General features: G+C 38.8%; 1 protein-coding gene across 2 annotated transcripts; it reads right to left on the bottom strand.

Annotated features, from left to right (window-relative positions):
- Nucleotides 1-4,242: 4,242 nt before the first annotated feature.
- On the bottom strand, nt 4,243-23,860 carry LOC122061946 (protein TSS-like). Of its 2 annotated transcripts, none has more exons than XM_042625537.1 (26): nt 23,663-23,860; nt 23,320-23,406; nt 23,133-23,194; nt 22,603-22,695; nt 21,499-21,571; nt 20,924-21,328; nt 20,385-20,452; nt 20,143-20,274; nt 17,842-17,883; nt 17,168-17,692; nt 16,881-17,035; nt 15,534-16,065; nt 15,383-15,445; nt 15,188-15,289; nt 14,198-14,515; nt 13,335-13,427; nt 13,109-13,210; nt 12,880-12,984; nt 12,561-12,694; nt 11,604-11,787; nt 10,202-10,333; nt 9,630-9,742; nt 8,714-8,804; nt 5,736-8,151; nt 5,487-5,568; nt 4,243-4,508 (listed from the first exon to the last, which is right to left on the bottom strand). In XM_042625537.1, exons 2-24 carry the CDS (start codon nt 23,381-23,383, stop codon nt 5,854-5,856), a joined length of 5,886 nt encoding a protein of 1,961 aa, XP_042481471.1. In that variant the 5' UTR covers nt 23,384-23,406; nt 23,663-23,860; the 3' UTR covers nt 4,243-4,508; nt 5,487-5,568; nt 5,736-5,853. The 2 variants fall into 2 exon arrangements, with proteins under 2 accessions (XP_042481471.1, XP_042481472.1); XM_042625538.1 differs by having other exon boundaries at nt 23,320-23,412.
- Between the last annotated feature and the right edge of the window lie 1,895 nt (nt 23,861-25,755).

Genomic DNA, 25,755 nt, shown 5'->3' on the forward strand with positions numbered 1-25,755 from the left:
AAAAAAAAAAAAAAAAAAAAGAAGAAGAAGGAAGAAGAAGAAGAAGAAGAAAGAGCCTTATTCATAGGAATTCCAAAATATCTCATCAAAAAATAGAAAGATCAAAACAATTGAAATTTCTTCGGTGATTGGATGTAATTACTAATTCATGATGTAGCAATTCATTTTCATTCTCGACTCCTCGAGAACTTTTATGAAAGTTTTTCATTTGCTTCTCTTCCATGGAAGTTTCATTTTATAAAAAAATATTAAAAAAATAAACAAAGCATCAGAACAAAATAGAAAATAGAACCGCCCCCCCCCAAAACACAGAGAGAGAGAGAGAGAGGAAGCTTAAGTAAATAAATCATTCTTTGATATACTTATTAGCTCTCACTTCTTATAGAGTATGTATGTCTCAAGTTCAACTGTTCATATATGCAACCCATTAATCATTCCTAAATTAGGGGAACTAGCAAACTGAACTGATCAAAAACCGATTTGACTCCAGTTTCTAAACAGGATGGTCTTAAACCTGGACCAACCCTAATGGTACCAGCTCTGTTTCTGTCCGGTTCGGCCGGTGTTCAGTCTGGTTTTCAAAAACTATGGTGTAATGAAATTGTTTTCCATAGCATTAACAGAACTTACACATGTAATGGTAGAAAAAAAATAAAAATAAAAATAAAAATAATATGAAGAAAATTAAAAAGAAAAGAAAAAAGCACAATCATTTACCCATTACCAAAATATGATGAAGTATAAATAAGAAATAGCTAATCCACACTTTATTTTGCTGCAGGCAGATATGTAGTTTAGCATCTGATTTGAGCCAAGTTTTCATGAGATACAGTAAGTGTGGATTCACATGTCAGTTATGCTTTCCTTGAGACACATCCCATAAGCTTACTGAAAGGTTAGCCAACTGCACTGGACTTGAGAACTTGATTTCACTGGTTTCACATACCACCCATTATTTATAATGATTTAGGCATTCTAAAGATATGCTCTTCACCACTGTCCTCATCAATTCTTACCACCCATTTGCTCTTTCCAGTCCTCCCTCTTCCACCACTTTTCTTCTCTGCTTGAGGTATGGGTATACCCTTACCACCTCCCTTACCATCTCCCTTCCCAAACTCATTGCTCCTCCCGATCATTGTCACCTCCATGCCCTTCCCTATAGGATGCTTTACTGACCTCACTGGAGCCTTACCTTTCATCCCTCTAAAATGCCCTCCCAATCCTTTTCTCCCTCCAACCAAATTATTTGCCACTACCACTGACTTGCTAGGATTAACATCCAGTAACTTGAGTGATCTCTTGTAGTTGTCAGTTTTGCAGTCAATAAGAGAGAAATCAATGTTCTCGTAATTGGGCAACAGTTCTGCAGGATCCCCGACTTTGAATTCTACCATGTCCTTGAGACCAGAATCCTTTATTGCTTGTTTCGACTCAGCAAGAGTTTCAGGCTCCGGAAGGATACAAACAAGCTTGCCTCCTGTTTGTCGAGCAGCTGCTGCTAAAGCTATCGTTGGAGTGGACTCACCTGCTGAGATCTCCACGATGAGTTGGGCACTCATCCCTGCTGCCAGAGCTGAAATGAATTCATTGCTCTCAAGCTCTGGTGTTTCCCACGAGTCTTGACGTTTCACTTGATCCCTACACTGGGAGTTTCACAGGAAGTACAGGTAGTGTTAGGAGGATACCCCAAAACATTGTATCTTCAGGTTTATATGTAGCAATGGAATCACATTATGAGTGCTTTGGCAAACATGGGTACTACTTAGACAAAACCACATGGGAAAACATTCAAAATTTCAAGCCAAAAAAATTAATTTCACTTTTCACTTTTTTCGTTCTAAATTAAGAAGAGGAAGAAGAAGAATCACTAGGAAAGTTCTGATTTCCACTCACCAAGTAACCTTGGGATTCTAACCAATATAGTTTCTAGGAAATCACCTGATTCCCCTAATATCAACAAATTTTAATGCCTCTATGGATTATGGGAACAACAGGAATCGGTTTCATTGTATAGTACCATCATGGGAAACCATTCAGCTGCAAATCCAAGTTCATCAGGCTTGCATCAGTCATGAACGCTGAAACGAGATTCCGGATTGTTATGAATACATCAACAATAAAGCTTCTATAGTTCTATCCTATGTAGGGATTCTAAATATAATTTTTTGAATGAAGGATTGCAAACACAATTGCACACCTTGCAAAGAGGGAAACAAGTGGTTGAACATCTTGAAATGAATGAAACAAAATGGTGTTGCACCCCAAGACATTGATTCCTACTTTGATTGCTTCTAATTAATCCTTTTCACATTAAATTTTTTTTTTTTTTAAATCTAAATGGGCTCATCTGAATTGTAGGTGATTCGGTAATGAAAAGGCAGAAATGATGTATGATGATGAGTGGAGATGATCCATTTCTTCAAACACCATCTGCATAGAGCCATGAAACAATTTCATTCCAGCCTAACAACCAAGTCCATGAAAAAAATAAAAAAAATCACAACAACAGAAGAGAGAGACATTAACAAAACAGGAGAGAAGAAGTAAATTAGCAAATCAAGAAGCATACCAGTTTGAGGGTGTCAAAATAAGCATTAGCAGCCGATCTAGGGGACCAGCCCATCTCTGAAGTCAGAATCCAATATAGGAAGAACTCCTTAAAAACCAATGGAACAATTTTCGTTTCTTCCACCCCTTAATGGAGATCCTTCGAACGCCCCCAACCAAATTCCAAATCTTCGTATAAAAAGTATTTCTCCCTGATACAAAGAAACGAATGAGTGACACAGGGAGAAGGAGGTGGGAAAGAAGAAACGGAGCAGTGAATTGTAGGGTGGAGCGACGGAAATGTAGAAATACCAAAATCAGTTACGAGATCAGCAGAGCATGATCTAAGAAGGAAGAAGATAGAAAAAACCAAGGCGTCGTTAGGCAGCCGTGGCCGAATTTGTCGGGAACGACCGGTGACCAAATCCCGATTCTTTAGGAGACCTTAATTGGCTGGCTCTCTATTATGCCAACGCAGGAAACCCAATTTCATTTTGGGATTCCGATCATCTCTGCCACTTCCAACCATTAACTGCGAGAAGACTCAACTGAGACAACACGTATTCCATAAAAACAGCGCAACGGATTTTCACTTTCATCGTCCAGATCCTCTTTGACCTCTTTTTCTCCTTCTTCCATGGATGAGCACTTCCAAGTGGTTTATGGCTATCTCTTCAGTTTCAGTCTCCGTCTCTTTTTATCTGGCACAGTGATCCAATATTCCAAATCCAAAGCTTTGCTTAGCTCAGCAAACCAGAAAAATTCAAGCACTTTAATCCCATCTTCCATCTCCACGTGGCTCCCATCGAATTTCATTTTTAAGAAAGGACACGTAAATCGAGAACTCAGATCAAATTTCTTCCGGAATTTCTATGGATGAAGAGAGAGAAAGAGAGCACAATTGCAAAATGAAATAAAGTTGGGCACTCTATAATGGGAGAGGGTTCTCCTAGCAAGCAGGGAGAAGGTGCTTGGTTACCTATCTTCTCACCGTGTTGGGGTCCCACACAAAAACAATAATCTCACATCGAAAGTGAGTCTGATAGGTACTTGGGTATCTTTTCTTTAACGGTTTTTCTGAAAATGAATTCTATCAAGTCCAGAAAATCCCTCGAAGCCACATCTGAATGGATGGCCCGATGTATAACCTACGTTTTAGAGCAGCCAAAGTAGACATTCAAATGTGAGTAACTTTCGATGTGAAAGAATTCCCGATTACCATCATTGTGCTTGAATGCATGTCAAGGAATAGTGAACAGCATTTTAGACACTCAACATAGAGGGAGAGTAATTATAATCTTGGATTTGTAGGTGAACCCGCCAAGATGAAAACTCTCTCCTCTGAATTAGGAAGCTGTCGAGAGTAATGGAGATTTCCAAATTATCAAAACAAATAATAATAATGATTGCAGCTTTGGCTCCATGTTTGGTTATATTGAGCTTACAACTATAACAAATTTGCCTTCTTACAATTGGGGGAGGTCCATTTTGTACCGTCAAAAGTATGAATGGTATTGAAAATGTTCATGTATCATACTATGATGTCAGCATCATAATCACAAATTATGATCCACCATAAAGGAAGGAAGGGAAGATAAATCGATTCCCTCTTCCATCTCTATCCCAGCTTTTTGCTTCCCAAATCAAGCCAGATCATAAAGTGAGCAACAATTATGAATAAGACACCAGATATAGGTAATCTTCTGATGAACAGTTAATCACTAATTTGAACATTTCAAAATTTTGTCATTATTTGTTTTGGCAACAATGTTGCAATAAGTAAACAATATGAAACAGGTCTTGTTTTATATGATAACAAAGACAATTACCTGCTGACAAACCTAATTCAAATTCATCAAAAATTAAATAAAAAATTAGTCACCAAACATGTCCTATGGAAACCAAAAAGCTCTTGCTCTAAGACATCTCTCCAAAATTCAAAACAAATTACTGTAAGCCTGCACAACAGAATAATGAACCAATCAGCCTGAGATAGTCTGGCTAAAAGCAAGATAATATTCTCAATTGTTCATTAGTTGAAAGACAAAAAATGGCATCACTTCATATAAACCCAACTGCCGAATGAACCAATCACCCTCAACCAGAGTCGGCTTTTCAATAACATGGACAGTTATTCTCAGGGTCTCAAAAACTGTACTGGAATCCAAAACATAAGCATGTGAAACTGTTGAAACAAAAGGCTTTTAATCCCAGTTTCTCTACACTGAGATTGTGGGAGTTATGGGATTGGGTAGCCGGCAGGCTGGGAGGATAGCTTGAGCACAACCCAAGGACTAAAAGGGCATTAAATTTTCCAGCCCAAACCCAACCTAAGGAACCTAAGATTTTTTATAACTAGCCCAACCCAAAACCCAGAAACGCCAGCCTGACCATCAGGATTTTATGGTTTGAGTTAAGCAGGCTTAGACCCATGCAAGTACCCATTCTGAGGAAGTAATACTCTTATCAGTCTTCGGTGACTCCTAAATAATTCCAGATTATGTTTAACATGAGCTATTAGATTCGACTTCCACCGATTCAATGGAGTTCAAACTCTACAATTAGGTAGAGGAGGGCTGAATTCCTATCAATCACAAGATTTGGATCAGAAAGAATAGACAAATGACTTGAAAGATGCCCAGTAAAAACCTGATCCAACATAAATCAGAATGTGCAAGTGTCTAAAGTTTGTAGCATTTTCAGTAATCAACTTGATTCCTGGGCAACTGACATCATCCTCCTCTGGTGAGGACAGTGGTTCATCATAAACCATACCTAGGATTGACTCCCACATTCAACTTGGCGTAATGGAGCTGTCAATGGTCCCTGGTGGCCTACTGGGAGAAAAACAATGCCCAGACTTCGGTTTTTTTAATCCTAATGTTTGTTTTTGTTGAACCAGCAAAAAAATTGAAAATAGGAGAGATGAAAAATACCTGTTTAAACAGAAAATCATTTTGCTTCTTCAACAGTACCTATCTGTGGAACAGGGACCAACCAGCTCATTGCTGTCGGCATCTGCATCATCGGGTTTTTGAATCAGTATAAGAAAAAAATTGGTACTCAATTTTTCCAGTTTTTAACAATGTTCCAACCCCACATGGTTGCCTGTTCAAGTGGTTCAAAATGAATACTGAGAACCATGTTGACACATCCGATGAGTTACTTCAATTGAGGGAACTAACCTGTATTCATTCCCCATGCTTGGCCAATGTACGATATCATGCAAGTATCAAATCAGCAAGAACCATATACTCTGGTATCTTGAATTGAGGATAAATAAAGTAATCAACTTTCTAGTATTCAACCTTCACTAGAAGAGATGGCACTAGATTTGGGGGTGTCGCTCCCTCTGACTACTCTGTTATAAATAATTTTGAAGGACTGTGATCCATATGGCCTATTGAGCAAACTTATAGGCATTCGCAGTGTCTGTTTTCGGTTTCTACGCCCCCTAATTAAAATGCTGAAGCTGCCCTCCCCATCAATCCTTTGACTGTGTCTTGACACATGTTTCTCAACACTGTCTTCTAACTTCTCATTTAGATCGCTGCCATCACTTGGTTCACTTTTATCTATTTCACCTCTACAAGATCTTGAATCACCATTTTCTTGCTTATTTTCCAATCCAATTTCAGCTACTTTGCTCCCACTCTCTTTGACCTCGCTTGCTAGATTACCCATGTTTTTGCTGGCTTCATCCTCATCCCTGCTCTCAACTGGCAAAGTTGAAGCTGAAATCATTGCCTCAAGATTTTTGGATTGCATTTTTGGCTCCAAAACAGGGTCAGCAATTGGCTCAACAACAGGTGGCAAGACAGAAAATTCCATTGGATGGCAACCAGGCCACACAGCGCCAGGAACAAACTCTGATGCATTTGGATTCATATTGCATTGCCATGCGATGTGATTAGGATGAAATGGGCCGCTAGTCATGGGAAAGGTACTGGTTGGAACTGCTTGCGGCTGACTATAAGGAGGGTACATAAATGGCACAGGGTGTATAATGTTTGGGGTTAGAGGGGGTGACGGATATGGGTGGTGAGGTGAGGAGCACATGGGAGTCACTGTCTGGAGGACAGTGGGGCGCACAGGGTGAATGGTCATGTTCATGGGCCAAGGAGTGACAGCTGGTACAGCACCAGCAACAGAGGGGAGATTCATGTTCATGGCCATTGGTGGTCCACAGACAACTGTCGGAGAAGGGTTGAATGGGGCTGCTGAGGCAGACAACTTCTTGTTGGGGATGTCTCGTGTGTCACCAGAATTTAAAGTCAAGAGTTTCCCCTTCAGATCCTCTCCTTGCACTGTATAGCTAGAATTATCCTCAGGCTCGACAATGCTAGATGTAGCCTTTTCACAAGGATCTTCCTTTAGAGCACCGCTGAAACTTGCAGTTTCATCAGTTTGGATGCTGTCATTGCTGGAACTTGCACTATTTTTAGTTTGGTTGCTCTCATGTAACAGTCCACGATCCTCAATGATGTCTGACGCATACCCTTTCGTAACTGGATATACATTCTCAGAAGTTTTATCTCCCATTTTGTCCTCCTGTTTTGTTTCTTCTTGCCTCTCAACAATTCTAATTTCATCGTTTAAGTGGATCACAGTTTCTGGGATGCAGCTCTCAGTCTTCTCTTCCATGGTTTCTGGGATGCAGCTCTCAGTCATCTCTTCCATGGTTTCTGGGATGCAACTCATAGTCTTCTCTTCTATGGTTTCTGGGATGCAACTCTCAGTCTTCTCTTCCACAGTTTTTTCTACCTCCAATGTCATTGGTGTGACCTTTTCCTTCAGTTCATTTTCTTCCTCTTCATGTTTTCCAACATTCAGCTCATCATTAACTAGCAGATTACTTTGGGACTTCATGACTTGCATCTTAGCAATGGTGCCTGGTGGGGCAAGTGCTACTTCCTTGTAAGAAGGAGACTTACCAAGACTAACTACTGAATTGCTCTGATGAACCGATGTGACTTCATTTGGTGCAGAAGAGGGCCGAGATTCAAGCAGAGGAGCAGATACTTCACCTCCATTCAGAGAATTCTCTGTCATTTCAGATTTGGCAGACGAAGGCACTGATTTAACCCTATATGTTACAGCTTTGACTATTTTCCGACCAAATTTAGTTGCTGGAGAGTTGCTCTTTGCAGGATGATAATCTATGTAGCTCCCGGGAGTAATGGTTCGCTTCTTTAGTAAGTAATAACGGCTGTTCTGATAAGTGTTCTTCGCTCTAAATTGATCTGTCTCAGCAACTACATCCTTTTTCTGATAATTATATACCCTGCCAACATTTGTTCTTCTCTGTCTTAAACGGTGACTATATGAGCCAGATGATCGTGGCCTTTGGACAGGTTGCCATCCGTCTTCTCCCTCAGCATTCATATCTGTTTGTACTTCATTGACATTCTTCTGCTTCTCCTCTACAATATCTTCTGCCACAATCTGCTCTGATTGAATTTCCAGAATAGTTTCCTGGCTCTCTTTTTCATCACTTATAGGTTCAGGGACCTGTTTCTCCTCATCTGAAGTTGTGTTTGAATCTTCTAGATATCCTCCAGAACTTTCTAAGCTAAAATTTTGGGCAGATATTTCCTTAACCTGCAAATGAGGATTTGAAGCATCATTTAAAGCCTGTGATCACCATAATCTGCTTACAAATATCAAGAAAGGATACAAACATATCATCAATCCAACAGAAATTCCTTTCCAGGCTGACTGTACTTGGACAAGCCCCCTAAGTGACTTTCACTAAATTTCAGTTATGCCGGAAATTTTCCATTTAGAACTCAAAGAAATCCAGAATTCAAAAAGGAAAGTGAAAGAACTATCTCTCGCATGAAAAAAATAAAAAGAATAAGTAGCTTGAGGTCATATCTTATCACAATCAAGATTATCCAAAATAGAAGAATAAAGCACATGAAAAACAAGTGTCATCATATAAAGTACAACCCAACACCTATTGCTGATGACTAAATGAAAAACATGAACAACATCATGTGGACTGTATGTTTGTTTGATTAGTGGATCATCATGAAGTGGGCATTGACCAAAGAATCGCACCCTAGGAGGCTTAGTGAAGAAACTTACTTGTCTCCACCATACATCCCAATAGCTAGATGACTAACAGAAAAGAGAGTAAGCATGAAGAAATTTGTCATACCTTTGTAGTAAGGCTTTTCCTCTTCACCGCATCAGTATCTCTTCCTTTGGCATCTTGATTAGGATTGATGTAATCAAGCAAATCTGATACACTGTCACGTAAAACAAATTACAATCATAGGTCACTAGGAGTTCATCATGCATGACCTACAAGAATGTTATCAATGTTAATTATCAAGACCAGAAAAAATGACTGGTTGCCAGTGCCCTGACATGCATGAGTGCAGAGATAGTGACCCAATGTTGCATGCCATCCTACAAGGATATCTCCAGGGAAAAATCAGAACTATATTCATGATGCAAACCAACTGATCCATTGCCTTATTTTACCAAGGCATGACAAGCAACCTGGAATCCAAACATCAGATGGTTTTAATCATCCAATTTCCCCCATAGCCCCCTTCCAGGGACTTGGAGCTCACACGGGGTTTAACATCCTGGACTCGGGATCTGAATTGGACCCTGCTGATTCCGATCCGGGTCAGATTAGATTCTGCCTGGATCAATCCGGATCAGCCCCGGAATCAGTATATTCCTGGCATCTAGGGTTTTTCCGCACAAAATCGGCCCAAGCCGGATCGGGGGGAATCAGGATCAGACTCTGCCAATACTGATCCAGATCGTCCAGAATCAGCCAATCCAATCAGGTTTTTAAAACCCTGATCTCAAAGCTGTAAAGTCTGCTCTCAAACTGTTGGCAGAAGTAGTGAGTTCAGTTTATTCACATTTCACATTGCCCATAAAACAAGAAAGTATGGTATTCATTCATGTCAAAATATGAAACACTTAACAATATATCTAGACTCACAGTAATATGCTCAGATGGAGCAACAATTTTACAGAAATAGCGACGCATCATCTTTTGATCTTGTAAAATTGATCTCATCAGAGCAAGCAACAACATTAACACATAATACCTCAAGTGGCCTTTGCTAGCAATGGATGTATCAGGCCTACGGGTTCCATTTCGAGCAGCTTCTTGCTGTTCCAAAGCCTTAGACTCAAAGTACTCAAGCCAAGCTGCAGCATCCTGAAAATTTGGCAGTGATGCTTTACACACATTGTATAGATAGTAAAAAATCAGATTTACTACTAGAAATAGCAGTTCCCCAGTTCCACTCCCATATCACCTCAGGGAGGAAGGATTTCTGGCTTTGTGCTTCCATGTGACATTCATTAAATCAAATCATTATCAGATTCCATGTTAGAATTCAGAGAAATGAGATGATCTTAATTATCCCATGTTTTCCGTCCCATGTGTTGCGATCTTTTGCACCCATAAAATCTCTCGAATTCCTTTCCAGAGTGTGGTATGGATAATATCAGTAGGTCATGGTTGGGGTCATGAGATCTACATAGTGTGGCTATCCAATTTGGCATCTAGGAAGATCACCATGGATTTACACTTTCTTTAGGAGTAAAAATAATTCTCAAATGGAAAAACAAATAGATGTCAAATTTTATGGATAACATAGAATACATAAGATACCTGAGTACGCAGATCATCTGGGCCCAGCTTGGCTCGGAGAATTTGCAAGGTTGTCTGCTCATGCTGAATACTCAAAGGGTATGCTTCCATCAATGAGAGTGCAATAGCTATCGCATGGTAACTTGCTGCAGTCTGGATCAGTTGAAAACAGAAACAATTTGCCTCTCAAAGGATGAAACAATTTGTACGAAGATTTCTGAATCTAATCTAGAAGTTCCTTAGAGCGCAAGCCTCGGCGCAACAGTAAGGTTGCTCTATTGCAACCTAGTGGTCATGGGTTCGAATTAGGAAACAGCCTCTCTGCGAAGCGGGGTTAGGACTGCATACATTGTGTGACCCACCCGAGACTCCGCAGTGGCGGGAGCCTCATGCACTGGGTACACCCTTTTTAATCTAGAAGTTCCTTAGAGGTCAAATACTTTGGATAGATAAAAATATGTAAAACAACGTGCAGAATACAACATTTTCCATGAAAAGATTTCAATGCATAGAAGTTAGGAAAGCCACGAGGTTTCAATCACAAGCATGGTTCACATCCCCATGGACTACGAAGGGACATTTAAACATAGTTATATCTATTACAGGGCAAAGTTATTCAGGACAGTTTTGATAAGCTTCTCAAGACGGCCCAAATATCTGCCACATGGCAGACTGAATGGGATTCAATTTTTGTGGACATGTAACCTGAAGGTCCCCTGCCTATGTGTCAAGTTTCAGCCCAATGGACTTCATCAAGTGGCGGAATAAAGCTTTGGGAATCTATCAACTATGAGAGGGGTGTATGTACATACATGGAAGGCTAAGAAAGTACAAGAATGCATGGACATACATGGGTGGGTATTTGATTGAGTTTGAGTATGAAATTTGACACAGATAATCCATAGGGTGAAAAACAAATCGAATGGTCAGTTGTAAAACCAACTGTCCATGTGCTCAAAAAGTTGCACCATTCTGAGAAGCTTATAAGATGGGCGTTTAAATGGACGTATAATTTTTCCCTCCTTCTATGCTTGTAATATTACAAGGTCATCTAGCACCAATCGGTGCATGCTCTTTCATCAGGAATCTGGACTGCACAACCATCCAGTCTCCTAAATCTCCTGTTCAACGCATCACAACTTAGGTGAGTTGGTATCGACACTGCCATTAAAGGACTTGTTAAAGTTTTAAAGATGCACTGATCCATTGTCCGTGTTTTTCCTTCTTCAGTTGCTCCGCACCTTGTCAGTTGGGAACCTTTGAGATGAAATGGATAAATTTGCATTGGTGTTACATTTATCAGGGCAGATAAAGTTTCAGTGTAGATCTCTAGGTATGACTTATTGATTATCCCAATGCTTTTTTGAAAGCATACTTTAAGAACAGGAGACATTAAATAGATTTATTTAAAAAAAAAAAAGACCTGAATATGGTCTGGGCCCAGTAATCTTTTATTACACTTCAGAGCTTTGTGAAGATATCTAAGGGCAACATGGACATTTCCAAGTCCTTCCTCCATCATTGCAACATTGATGTATGTAGCAGCAGTGTTTGGATGAGATGCGCCACAAGTAAGATGTAGAAGATACAGTGCACGTTTTACATACCTGATCAGCAAAAGATAACAAGAATCAATAACCATGAGAACCAAAATGACCTTGGCAGGTTATGTGGACACTATAGTGGAGAGATATTTCATGATTATTATAGAAGAACTGGAGAAGGATTGGAAACTATATTTATGATGGAAGAATGGGGAAGCATTGGAAACTATCTGAGACTTAAAATGATCATTCATGATGATTTAGAATGGCTGGATAAAGTTAATCTCCATAAACAACAACTGTCTAGCGTGGTCAGTGAGATAAGCCCACACTCACTAGGAGGTCTCGCATTCGGGTCTCCTGGCTGTCACCTTCCCCCTCCCTCCCCCTTCTACAGTGTACCCATCTAAAAAAAAAGTTTATCTCCATGATCAAACAGCTTTGTGATAGTTCACAGTAACACTATTTGCATTAGTTTCCTAACTACTCCAAAATCTTAATATAAAAATCATACTTGTAAGGTAGACAATTGAGGACCTACCAACAGAACCATTCAAAATAAACTATACAATTGACCAATCAAAAGATCCAGTCATCAATCAAATGATTCAACCTATGCAATTACTAAATTGTTTTGGCTGTGCACATGTACAGAGAATGAAAAGAGATTACACAACCAAAAACATTGAAGTAGACAGTAGCAACTAGCAAGATCTGGTCCTTGATGTATGCCAGCAACAAATGACCAATACACTTGATCCAAGATTGGACTTGTATTATATATGAAGAGCAGTAACCAAATGTTAGTATTATAAAGAAACAGGAACAAAATATACTTGAGAGCCAGCTCTGTGTGCTGAAGCCTGTAATAGAATACTGCAAGATCCCCATAACTTTTCATTGTATCAGGATGATCAAGTCCTAGCTCCCTCTCATTGATATCCAGTGCTTTTTGTTGATAAATGGTGGCCTGACAATTATTCAAAATGAAACCAGATTCAAATCACGTTAACGAGAGACAAAGATCACCTTTAATGCTTACAGGGGGCTACCATTCACTACCAAATAGATTAAAGACATAGAAGTATAGAACCACTTAGGTCCATTTACAGGAAATCTCACACTTTCATAAAGGAGAAAGAATTAAGAGTGTACCTGATTGAAGTCTCCAGTGTGATAGAGAACTACAGCCAGAAGACTGTAGGCTCCCGCTGTCATCCTATGGTAGGGTCCACAAACTGCTACTAGCTTTGCTAGAGCCTGAATCCCACAAAAAAAAAAAAAAAACAGCTGGTTAGATCGTAGTAGTATTATATGGTTTCTCTTGCTGAAACACCAGCATTTGCTTCAATAATCACTAAGAGTAGGTTTTCAAAAACTATACCTTTGTCCCATAGCTTACAGCATCTTCAAGCTTCCCCTTGTCTAGAGCAGTTTTTGAAGACTCCAGCAGTTGTCGCCCATCTGCGGATGAGCATGCAACTTGCTGCAATGAAACAAAAAGGCAAATAACTATGAATAATGACCTATTCAATCAGTTCAGGGCTCAGTTTCACACTACGAAGAATTTATTTCATTATTCAAAGAAGCAGCACTGTGTTGTTCATCACCTTATGCACTGGCACCAAGCTAATAATGTCCACTTTCCCGAAAGGATTTGCAGAATCCATATCAAAATCCCTGGGAGCTAGTTCAACACCCACCTGCGAAGAATTAAAAGCATAATGCCCAATTTCCAATGACTAAATACAGGGTCCATATTGCATTAAACACTCCAAACAAAGCAAGTGTTTCTACCAACAAATGCTGAAGTTTCCCCGAGACAAACAATAATTTACCAAGGCTTTTAATTTTCACAAATCTAAATAGATCATATCTAGAGTATTCAAGACAGGAAAAATAAGCTGCCATATATGCTTCTCATGGCAGACATCCATATGGGTTGAAAGCAAACACTTAATTGCTCCTGACAAAGAAATATTCTGGACATAAGCAGTCAGAAATGTAACATAATTTGAACTTCTCGTATACACGTGCGCAGTCATTAAAAATAATACCAGAGGTTGGACAAATGTCATCATAAAATCAATCCTCCTGGGTAGTGTCAATTGAAATGAAAATTCAACCAATATGGAATCATTCCATGCAGACAAAACAGGCAAACAGGACAGCTTTCCATCCTCCTACTCTGAATTAAGCAGCATTCTTGAACTCATATACACTCTTCTAACAGTAAATGTGTAACACCATCTAATCCATTGGAGCCAGATCATAGGATCAATAAATGAAAAATGTATAATATTTTATAATTTAGGGATTTTCCGAATAAGAGAAAAATTGCATGGCAGTGGCAGACTAAGTCTCCAACCCAACTGTTCTAGTCAAAACTATACGGATTTTTTTGGGGGTGGGTGGTTTACTAGAAAGTCAATCATTGTAAATACTTTCAAATCAGAATCCTAATATCAATTACCTTATGGCATACGCCTCGTAGAATGGCAAACTTCCGGACATCTCGGTAGTTTAAGTTGCTTATATCCCATTTGTATCTCTTCATCAGGAAAACCTCCAGCCACCTCCATACAAGGGCATGCACATTATACGAGCAATAGGATTCACCATTTTCTGGGACCCCAAGCATCAGGTTTAGTGTGGCAGCTATTGAAGTAGCCATGTCCTCAATATTGATGACAGCAGCCATCACAGCCTGCAGAAGGTGCTTGAATGCTCTTACTATCATCTCATGAACACAGAGTGACTGCACATGCGATAAATTTTCTGAAAGCTTAACCTGGTCAATGAACAAGAAAGCAGCAGTTGAGAGTGAATCCAAATGCAGTAAATGCTAATAACTTCAAATAAAATTTTGTGCATTCACTGCAAACCTAGAAGTGAGTAACAATGTTTAGTTTGAGAAAATTACACATAAAACAACTCAAAGAAGATTGGTAGGCAATGACTCGGGATGAAGTAATTAATCGCGACTCCCCAAACACACTTGGATTGACTGTTTATGACATAAAACTGGAAAAATCTATCTACATAATGAAATAATAGGAAGTTGCAGGATTCAACTAAAACTACCAATAAAAATTTTTATAGCTTTGGATAATATACCTTGGCTTGTTCGTAAAATTTGAAAATAGTTTGTGGAGTTAGTTATTTATATCAGCATGATAACTCTTATCTAAAATTTATGGAGTTAGCTGAAATTTCAGGAATTGTACAATCTATATTTGCAAGAAATGAATGTGTACCACAAATTTATCTTATCCATGAAACTGAAATTGTTTATCTAAGTGTAATCTAAAACTAATTTCCTGCAGAGAAAAAAAATTTTAATTTTTAACATATAAACAAACAGATTTACACATGCTACAACTGCATGTATATGTATATGCATATGGAAAAAACATAATACTAAAAAATATATAAAGCCAAAGTTTCAGGATAAGGAACTAACAACACTCCCCAGTGAGCACATCCGAAGACCTCTAGTATGCATAAAATCAGTCAACGTCCGACCATCAACTGGTGAAAGTTCCAGTGAGCCAAAGTCTGCAACCTGTGGTGCTCAAAGTATGACAGTATTGAAATTCGAAGAAAATATATAGAAATGCAGGGAAGAAAGCTAATTCAGAATGTTTTGAGTAGTTACCAGCTTTGGAAGAGCTACTTCATCATAATATTTCTGAGACATCTCAATTAGTTCTTGTAAAGACTGTAAATAAAATGTTGGAGATCAGGACAAACTTTTTTATGCAAACAATAAGATCATGCATACTCCGACAAAATCTAAGAAATGTCACCTTGCGATGAAGTCCGGTTCCTGATTCTTTTAACCGTGTAAAAGCTGAATTGGAGAGCATCCCCTTCAATGCAAGCTCATTCTCATCAGCTTTGCTTTCAACATGAGATTCTGCAGAGGCCAACTGAGCATCTTTAGCTTCTGCAGAAGCACCCTCCACTGGAGGTTTGCCATCCTCAGATTGCATCTTCTGTTTGCTCTCATCTGATTTCCTCCTGTGGTTCTTAAGGAGCTTAAGGGGCTTGCCCAATCCCTCAACCTTTGCTTCACTTTTAGCTTTATCACTGGATGATTTCTTATCCTTTTCTGCCTTGTTTTGATCTTGCAAATGTTGTATCCAGCAAGCTCCAAGTTCCCATCTCAGGAAAATGTCTCTTTCTACTTCCTCTTCCTGAAGTTTGTCAAGACTCTCTTCTAACACTCTCTTCACAAAAGATTGGGCAGCAATGAGCTCTTCAAGTTCCAAATTTTGTGAACGTGGCAATGTTCGATTATGTTCTGAAGTAGGCTCTTTCTGAAGAAGCAACCTCAAACTGTAATCAACAACTTATATAAATTAATTATGGATAGAATTAGTCCCAATTACAAATACTCAAATTGTAGCCTTGGATTATAAAGGAATGTAAATTTATGTGAAATATAAAAGAAAAAAGAGATAATATCCAAGCTATGAATTATGCATACAAATAGCCATGACAGACATGCACAATTATTCAGCCACAATTTGGTGGAGCTAATCTAGAAGAACTCTAAGCAGTCTCAATAAAGCAATCACCAATCGCAATGAATAGGTGTTTTGGGGCATTGAGCGACTGCCTCATGTTTAAGCTGGGTGCTACCAGCAAGTTGGTCTTCCAGCTGTGAATAGTTGGCCATGAATATCTCTGCAGTGAATTACATCAGCGTCCCAGCGCATACTCTGTGATTCACACATGCACCCAAGGAATTCTGAGATTGCCTTTACATTTCCCCGAAAGATACTTAATAATAGATTCACATCTTGGTAGGTTTCCCCTCGGTAGCAAGGATGTGAGGTGCTGCCAAAGACACCAATAAGGGACTTGAATCCCAAAAGGTGACCAAATTCCTCACAACTATTGTAGATATTTTCCATTACAGATAGAAGAAACTAAGCTTCAGGCAATCAAGCCAGATTGAGATAGCTTGAGAAGTGCACCTTGAGGGCATCTTTCTAAGCATAAAAACAAAAGATCGAAGAGTCCATCCTCGGGCCACACACACTAACAGGCGCAGTTTATCCTTTCTATAGTTATATAACATTACACCACAGAGAAAAAAAAAATTATTAACAGTATTTCTTCAAAAGGTTGAAGATGCTGACAAGAACCTGTTAATATTGAGGGCATTGGCGCCTCCTTCCAGTTGATCAATGGTTTCAATGCTTTGAAATGGACCCACTTCATTAATCTCAATCTTGTCAACTTTCACAACTGCAATATAACCACAGTATCTTACACTGACAACACCCAGAGTGGCAATGTCCTGCACTTCATAGAGTACATTTTTAGTCACCATGCAATATAAACAACTTTTATATTAACAATTTCCCAATAAAAAATCTTTGAAACAATGCTGAAGTGAAAAAAAGAAGCATTTGTATGGAAATTATCTTACATGGGCTGCAGTATTTTCATCTGCAGTAATCCCTTTCAATAGGTTTCTCTCAATCAGACGCTTGAGGTCCACTCCTATTGTTTGATTTCCATCAATCTTAGTATCTAGCTTCAAACTAGCATCACAACTGTCTTTCTTCACAGTGATGGTTAGGTCCCCCACTCTTTGACTGTAACAAATATTATCTTTTCCAACCACAGTGGTTGGATCCAGTTCTTCCATTACCCTTGTTATGGATGAAATTGCTTTGAAAATTGCTACATCTACAAAGAGGCTGTGAAGGAGGAAAGCTTTCCTATCCCGGACCTGTCTCTCCTCTGCTGTTTTGCAAGGCATAGATGCAAGAAATGAAAGTTCATGGGCCCAACTAATCAAGTCACTTTTTCCATCTCTTCCTAAACCACCTCCATTGCCCCCGCATGTTTTATCCTCCACTGGGAGGGGAGGAAAAACTGACGGCGACAGTGCTGCAACTGGAGGAACGAGCCATGTGTTGGCACGGAAGCCATAAGGGAGATTTCCGAACTGCAAAATAAATTAGTTCTTACCAAAAGCATGAATACATAGGACAAAGATCTTTTGAAAAGACACACACTTCAGAAATAGAATCATTTAAGATGCCAAATTTCCATTTATAAACTGTTTCTTCAAATGAATACAAAATATTTCCATACCTTGTTGCGTTCCAAGAATGCTTTCATGAGATCATCATAAGCCTGAAAAATAAACCATAAGGTATGCTTAGGGAAATTTTAGTAGATGCTCGATGTAAAAGAAACATAAAGCAGAATGAAATGATTTCACCAGCAAACCTCAAGACTCAACTTCTTACAAAGAATCAATCACACATAAAATTGACACAAACAACTTGTCTAAAACAAGCTTCACGAGCATACCAAAAGCAGGGAGGATAGCAACACAAACTCCACCTACTATTAACTTAAGATTATAGCACACTGGTTGGGAAAAGAAAGTAATTTAGTTGTTCTACACCTATCAGTAGAGACTGCCAATGCCACCAGCACTTTATCTTCTGAGAACCATTGCAGCGGCCCTCACTATGAAGACACTTCACCAAGTGATTACCAACACTGCCTGCCGTCAGGAATCTGTAAAGCCCTGTTTATTTGAAGGATAAAAAGGGATGGGAAAGTTGTGAGGGCGAGTCCCACATGTTATGGGTTGGGTTGACCAGGAAAGGAAATAATGGAATATGTAGTTTTTATTGGGGTGAGATTCTATGGGAAAGAGAGGAAATAGAGGTGGAATGAAATTCTATGGAAAAAAGAGGAAATAGGAGAAGGAAAGACCTCCTACCAATTTTGTTACGACTTTGGAAGTGAGTGGGGTGGGAAAAGTTAAATACCACATCAGTAGACAACAATTATTGCATGACCTTGTTTGTAAGTTACTCACCCCATTTATCCAAATACTCATATTTGTGGTAGTTTGTAGGAAACAAGTACAAGTTTTCCACCCCTTTTTACTTTTTCCACTTTTCTCCATCAAACAAACAGGGCCTAAGCAATACTTTGTCAAATCTACCTTTTCCCAAGAACATTAGATGTAGGAAGCCATCATGTTGGAACCATTAAGACAAATCACCTGTCTTCTCGACCAATACATCTGCCCTTTATTCTGAGTTTTTATATGAAAGATGGAAAAATCATGAAGCGTTTTTTAACATGGAAAAATGAAACAGTCATACTCTTTTGAACACTGAAATGAAAAAATAAAATAAAATAAGCATCAAATCAAATCATAATTGATATATGTCACATCTTCTTATGACTACTTATACTCCTCATAAAGGCATCACAGGATTAAATATCATAACTTGGTACCAGATATGGGAAATATTATGTGGTACTTCACATCTTTCCCACACTTCATTATTTCTCCAATAGACTGAGTGCATGAAAGATCTGCCAGATAGAATATATCACAGCTCCTGAACAGAAAATTTATTTCAGAGACAATTGAAACAACATAACACCTGTGGTGTCATTAGTTTCTAAGTGGCAAAGAAAGGCCGTAGCTAGTCCAAACACCACAAAATAGTTCCTAAATACCACTGATGATCTGACTTCTCAAACCTATGGCCAATAAGGAAAAGGTTCCAAACAGAAAATTGAATTTTGATGCTGACTTCAGCCACAGGTGAAATTAAAGTATTCCAGTGATTTAAAATAGAATCTTGTAACTTTATATGGATTTAGTCCAAGGATTTAGGGATCCCACTCGTGGATAGGATCAGTCACGAGTCAACTAGGCTTGGTTTAGCTAGATCAGTCCACACTCAGCAAGAACCAGGACTAAAGGAGATGTTAGAGGTCAGATTAGTGGCCAGCACATATCAATATGGAGCAACTGATCTGTATGGATATCAGCTAGATCAGCTTGATTGTTTACCAACAACTAAAATACAGATCGGCTGATAGGACTGATGCAATCCTGATTTTTATAACCTTGGGTGCTATAGAGGCCCGTAAACCTGTTTCCATCAAGTTTAGAGGGGGATCACCGAGTCAACTAGGATTTGTCCCTGCCAATCCCAAGACAACATGGCCCATACAGTTAAACCAATCTCGATACCTAAATCTATACTTCAGTTGATTACCAAAATTGCTAAAGTTATTTCGACTCCAGTGTCAGTTGAAATATGTAAACTGAAATCACCTGATTCAACCATGTATCCAGAAAGTCTTTAAATTAGATGCTCAAAAAATTATCATCTCCCAAACACTTGATACCATCCAACAGCTGTTTGGACATCCTTACCAACAGATACCCAAGAAATCTTCATTATAGATGTAGCAATTTTTGTGGTACATCGCAAGGCAAGAAAAATACATCTAGCAATGCATATTATCAGGCGTTAAAATTTAGACAGTGCCAGAAACCTGCACAATATAAAGAAACACACTATTCTTCATAAACCACAGAGAGAGAGAGAGAGAGAGAGAGAGGCTAACATTATCAAATGCTCTACTAAGCTGCCGTAATAAATCAACAACGCTGTGGCTCAGGACCCGCTGTTTTCCTACACTATAGAATCCTTTGCTGCAAACTTCAACAATAAGCGGCTTCCCATTGGAGAGCTTCACCTACAAATCAACGCAGAAGCTCATTCAAACCTCTAAATTAATGAGCAATGGTACAAGAAGAGAATGTCTCTGATGGTAAAAGAAAAGATTGTTCAGATTGTATAACCTACTTCAATTGAGAAAAGAGGATTGTGTGGTAAAATCTCATCGATCTGCTGTCTTGTCACCCTCCTTATAACTGCAAAATTCACACAATATTCACTGGCTGTCACTTTCCAACATTGTAACTACTCACCACACAAGCAGAAGTAGTGCTCTGACAATCTTACTCTCTTGAAGCCATTGTCTATCACGTTTAACAGTCAAATTTTTTTATTTTTTTTTAAATGGGAACACTATAGAAGGGGGTTGTTTATCTGTCATTAACTACTGGTTATTGGGGGAAAATGTGTAAATGCCTGTCCCAACGTTTTGGCACTTCTGGGACTACAACATGCTAGCATTTAAAAGAAAAAAACTAGTTTTCATGGTCAAATGAAACTGTGAAATGTGTAAATTCAACTCAACTAAGAATCTAGAGCAGATAAAGTAAACAACAGAGCCTAAAAATAAAGAAGGTCAAGTGTTTTCTGTCCGAGAGCGGCCCCTGCGCCCAGACACGGGCGCGAAAACTTTGTCAACAATTTGAGGGGGAAGAGGTGATACTTACATTGAATCGGAGGTGTGAGATGGGAAAGCGAGAAGAACTCATAGAAGGTACCGAGCTTCGGGCAGGCACCACTGATATCTCCCTCACCGTCAATGGAGATATCTTTCGATGAAGAAGAAGAAGTAAGAGTCGGAGACGGAGACAGAGACGGAAACGGAGACAGAGACGGAGAGGAGGGATTTGTCTGGGATTTGGTGGATTGCTTTGGCGTCTTATTGTCATGGCCATGGCCACCACCACCGCCGCCACCAACCCCTGCAAACTTCCCAGCATCGCAACTGCAATCCTTCCCTGCGGCGACTGCTGCAGTCTCTTTAATTCCCGACGGACCGAAGCAGGTCGTACAGGCCACAATGTCCAGCAACCGTCGAATGTGCGCCACCGCACCATCGTCGTCGTAGTCCTCTGTTTCATCAAAACCACACCAATCAAGAAAGAGTTTGAGACAGAGATATCAGATATACCAATTGGAAGGGAAGCCTCTTTACGTAATTACCGTAAATTATGGGGATTTTTTTGAAACAAATGGTCGAAGAAATTAATTATAAAAGATTAAAAGGGACCCCTTTCCTTACCTTCGACCAATGTTAGAACGCACGGTTTTAGCGCAGCCACGTCCACCGTGTCTTTCAATCGCGGCCCTCGTACCTGTGGAACAAAACCGATAAATCAATGCGATATTTTTTTAATATCCCCAAAAACAAAATGTAGCGATATTTCGGCATTCTCCCACGTGCTCAATTTCTCATACCAAGATGATCTCCTAAAGTCCTAAATAATTAAATAATAACTTTATCAAAAAAAATAAATTAAATAATAACAATACCTAAGAAAATAATTAAATTAAATAATAAGACAAGAATAGCTAGTTGTAATCTTTAGAGTCATTATTGAGAGTGGTTTTACCAAAAAAAAAATAGGTGTGCATCTGGTTGTCAAAAGCTGGCCCGCAATGATATAGCTGATTGGAATCAATCAACCAAAGCACAAAATTGGACTGACGGATTAGAAAATGGGCTGGTGTTGGATCTAGACTGGGCAATATTTGGTTGTTCTAGGTATTTAATTGTAGCTTAATAGATGTTCGATCGCGATGGATGGACGCAAGTAATTAACCATTTATAGTTTGATAGGCCCAATTATAGTCCAAGTAGAATATGATTAGCATGATTTTAGTCCGATTAACCTATGTACAGTCCAATCAAAATGAGACTGACTAATCAAATGTAAACGTATCTATGAATCATTACTACGTGTGAAAGGCATTATTGTGAAAACACCCTTAGGCCTGGGTGATGCAATGTTTTCCCCTCCAAAATTAAGATAAATAACTTAAAACACTACTCTTAAATCACGGTATAGATATCATGTCGGTCACTCTGTACCAGTTCAGTATCAGTATTTGCTCCAGCTAATACCGATACATCAATAAAATATCGATATGTACGCTACCAAGTGGTACAGTGTCATCATCCACAGCTGATGGGCTAACATCTGGTGTGTGAACTATGAAAGAGTTCATATCCTCCTCAAGGTGAGGTATTGGATAGTTGAAAGCATCTAAGCAGGCATCGAAAGGGGTTTCTAATCACCCGATACTCACTGCACAGGTGCAACGGAGCACACGATTTTCAAACCAAAGCGATACCTAATAAGAAGAGGAGCAAAGCAACGCTTACCTCATGAGATAACGAAAAGTTGGTGACATTGCAAGTGACTGTATTCACAGACAAAAGCCGACGAACATCGATAATCCTGTCCGTTGATATTCCCTGTTCGTTTCAATTCACATCAAATATCAAATCCCCAATATCTCCATTATTAGGTATAGTCCAGACAAAACCACACATTTTCTTCTCTTAATTTAGATTGAAAGAAGAACAAGAACAAAATCAAATTGCTATTAAAACCAGACATTTTCATCTCTGTCTCGATTGAAAGAAGAAGAACAAAATCAAATTGGAGTCAAAACCAGACATTTTCATCTCTGAATCGATTGAAAGAAGAAGAACAAAATCAAATTGCAGTCAAAACCAGACATTTACATCCCTGTTTCGATTGAAAGAAGAAGAAGAAGAACGTAGTTGAGAAGCAAAACTGTAAAAATCTCTGGATTTATCATTGTCGATAAATCAAATTAAAACTGCAACTGAAAGTGAAAATCTGTTCATGACTGCAAGAGCACGATAACCTAAGCAAAAAAACTGACCTTCAAGATAATACGAGACTCGTCTGGAAGCTTCACAGTGATGTCCACAGCCACAGGAAGCACTTCCATTCCACACAATCATACAGAAAAGAAAAGATTAATCTTCAGCCAAATTTAATTGGTGGAGAATATTGAAAAGAAAAATGAGCAAATTTGAGTCGAAATGAATCGTTATAAGTCTCCTTACCTTTCTCCTCTTTCTTCTTCTTCTCTCCCTTCGTCTTTCCCCGACTATTGCTTCTTGGTGCCATTTTCTTCTTCACACACGATTGAGCTGCAACTTCCATAACGAAAAAACCAGTAAAGAATGAAATTTCTTTTGACTGAACTTGAGAAGAACCAATAATGCGTTTTGAAGTGACGAAGTAGTCAATAGAATTAAATACAGTTCTAATAACAGAGGAATTACCAGAAAAAAAAAAAAGAACAAAACGAAGCAAATCTTTAATAAATGAAGCAAAAGAATATTTCAATCCACCATTAAAAGCTCTCCGAACGAGAAAGCGACTGTAGCTCGATCTATACCGTACCTCTCAATAAAGTAAAGAAGAATAGCTATATGACGCTAGCTGAGGATTGAGTTCAACTGTTCAGGTCTCTGAGAGAGTTCAGAGATTTGATGAAGATGATGACTCCACCATTAAAGCCATTTGAGCAGAACCGAGAACAGAGAAGAAGAAGAGTAAGAATTGAGAAGAGATATGGAGGAGGCCCGGGGCGTGATAAGGAAGGAAGGGCGGAGATTTAACGGTCAGAAATACAGCATTTGACAGCGTCCCTTATTAGTGATTTATTTATTTATTTTATTTGATTAAGTAACTCTGTCTGTTTGTGCAACCACTGCATCAGACCACAAGCCAATGAAAAGACCGTGCGAGAGGCATCAGGTGGATTAATCGGCTCGGTTTCGGTCTATGTGGTATGGTTTGGTTTAGTTTGATTCACATTTATTTGGGTGAAACCAAAATCGTGCCATTTACTAAATGGTTATGATTTCGGTTCTATAGTTTTAAACGGTTTTGATCACGGTATATTTCATACGATTTCTAAACGGTTGGTAATCGATTTACAAGTTTATTCACACGCTTACTAAAATTATTTTTATTGATAAACGCTTCAATCTTGTATCAAATTAAATGAGACATTGAACAAGCAAGGATTTAACTATATAACCACATAATATGAGTAAATTATCGAATAGACTGTTGGACAGCCTATATGGTCTTTAATTATTCTCTAAATTAAACCAATATGTTTTGTTAAAACAACCAAGTATTTAATTATTATATGGATTAATCGGATTGGTTTTGACAGTTTAAACGATTCGATTTTCACAGTATCAATTCGGTTTGAAACCAATGAGTTAAACGGTTAACACCGACCCGACCCATTTAACTAATCCGTCTTAAACTTAAAACTAGAATCGAACCATTTGTTAAATGATTTTGCAGTTTCCATGTAAATGGTTCAATTCAGTTTTGATTTCAAATTCACATCCTTAAATGAGGTACATACAGGAAAGATATGTGAGTCATTTTAAAAAAAGGGAAGAGAGAGACAGACACAATTGATATTAGCTTATGATATATTGACAGCACACCCAACATTTTTCTATGTTAAAAAAAAAAAAAAAAAAAAAAAAAAAAAAAAAAAAAAAATCTATTATGTGGAGCATGGTCTTATCTGACACAGACCTCCAATGAAGTCGATTTGGAATAAGTGGTGGTAGATTCTAATCCAATCTCAATCAGACTGTCCACGTATAATCAAATTTTAATATTTTTCCATTTCTGATTTTTCTTCTATAGTTTCTTGTAGAACTGAAACTATAGAACTGTACAAATGTAGAAAACAAGAGGCACAGTTGGCCATTTTAATTTGCGAATCTAATAAGGTCTTGATTGTTGAACATGAATGGGATATGTTTCTGTTTCTATACCAATACAGCCAATAAGGAGTGTGGTTGGTTTGGTTCGATTTGGCTTGATTTAACTCGATCTTGCCATCTTTAAGAAACAAACCCATGCGTGTTATGACTTTATAGGTATAAAAATCGCCAAATGATTGGGTGATCCAAGCCGTATCTAGAGGCGGTTGGACCGCCCTGATGACCATATGGGTGAATCTAATAAGATGTGGAAAACAAAAGGCATACCGGCCATTTTGATTTATGTGGATCCAATGAGTTGAACATGAAACAGGCATATTTCTATCTTGATCCGGTCCGACCAATTCAACCTGGTTGGTCTGATTTTTCATTGAAAGAGAATATGGTCTATCTATGGTCGGTTGGACTGTCCTGATGACCATATGGGTGAACCTAAGCCACATCGAAGGCGGTTGGACCAATCACTTACCTAATAGTATGGTGTTTGGTAGAGAGCTTTCAGGCATGCATGACTGCATCCATGGTTTAAGCCATATTTTAGTCGGGTCTTTTTTTACCCGATCGGATTCTTCAAGAAACAGGTTTGTGAACCGTACAAAACGTGGTCACAATCTTTTTCCCTTTGGAGTTGATAAGAACCGGAATGAAGGATACGCTAGCGACCATATCTGCCATGCAACGTAGACAAGGAGAGATAGCAAAGGCTATCCTTGCTTTGTGGTCCTTCTACAGAGC

The sequence above is a fragment of the Macadamia integrifolia genome, chromosome 14 (assembly GCF_013358625.1).
Source record: "Macadamia integrifolia cultivar HAES 741 chromosome 14, SCU_Mint_v3, whole genome shotgun sequence".
Classification (NCBI taxonomy): Eukaryota; Viridiplantae; Streptophyta; class Magnoliopsida; order Proteales; family Proteaceae; genus Macadamia; species Macadamia integrifolia.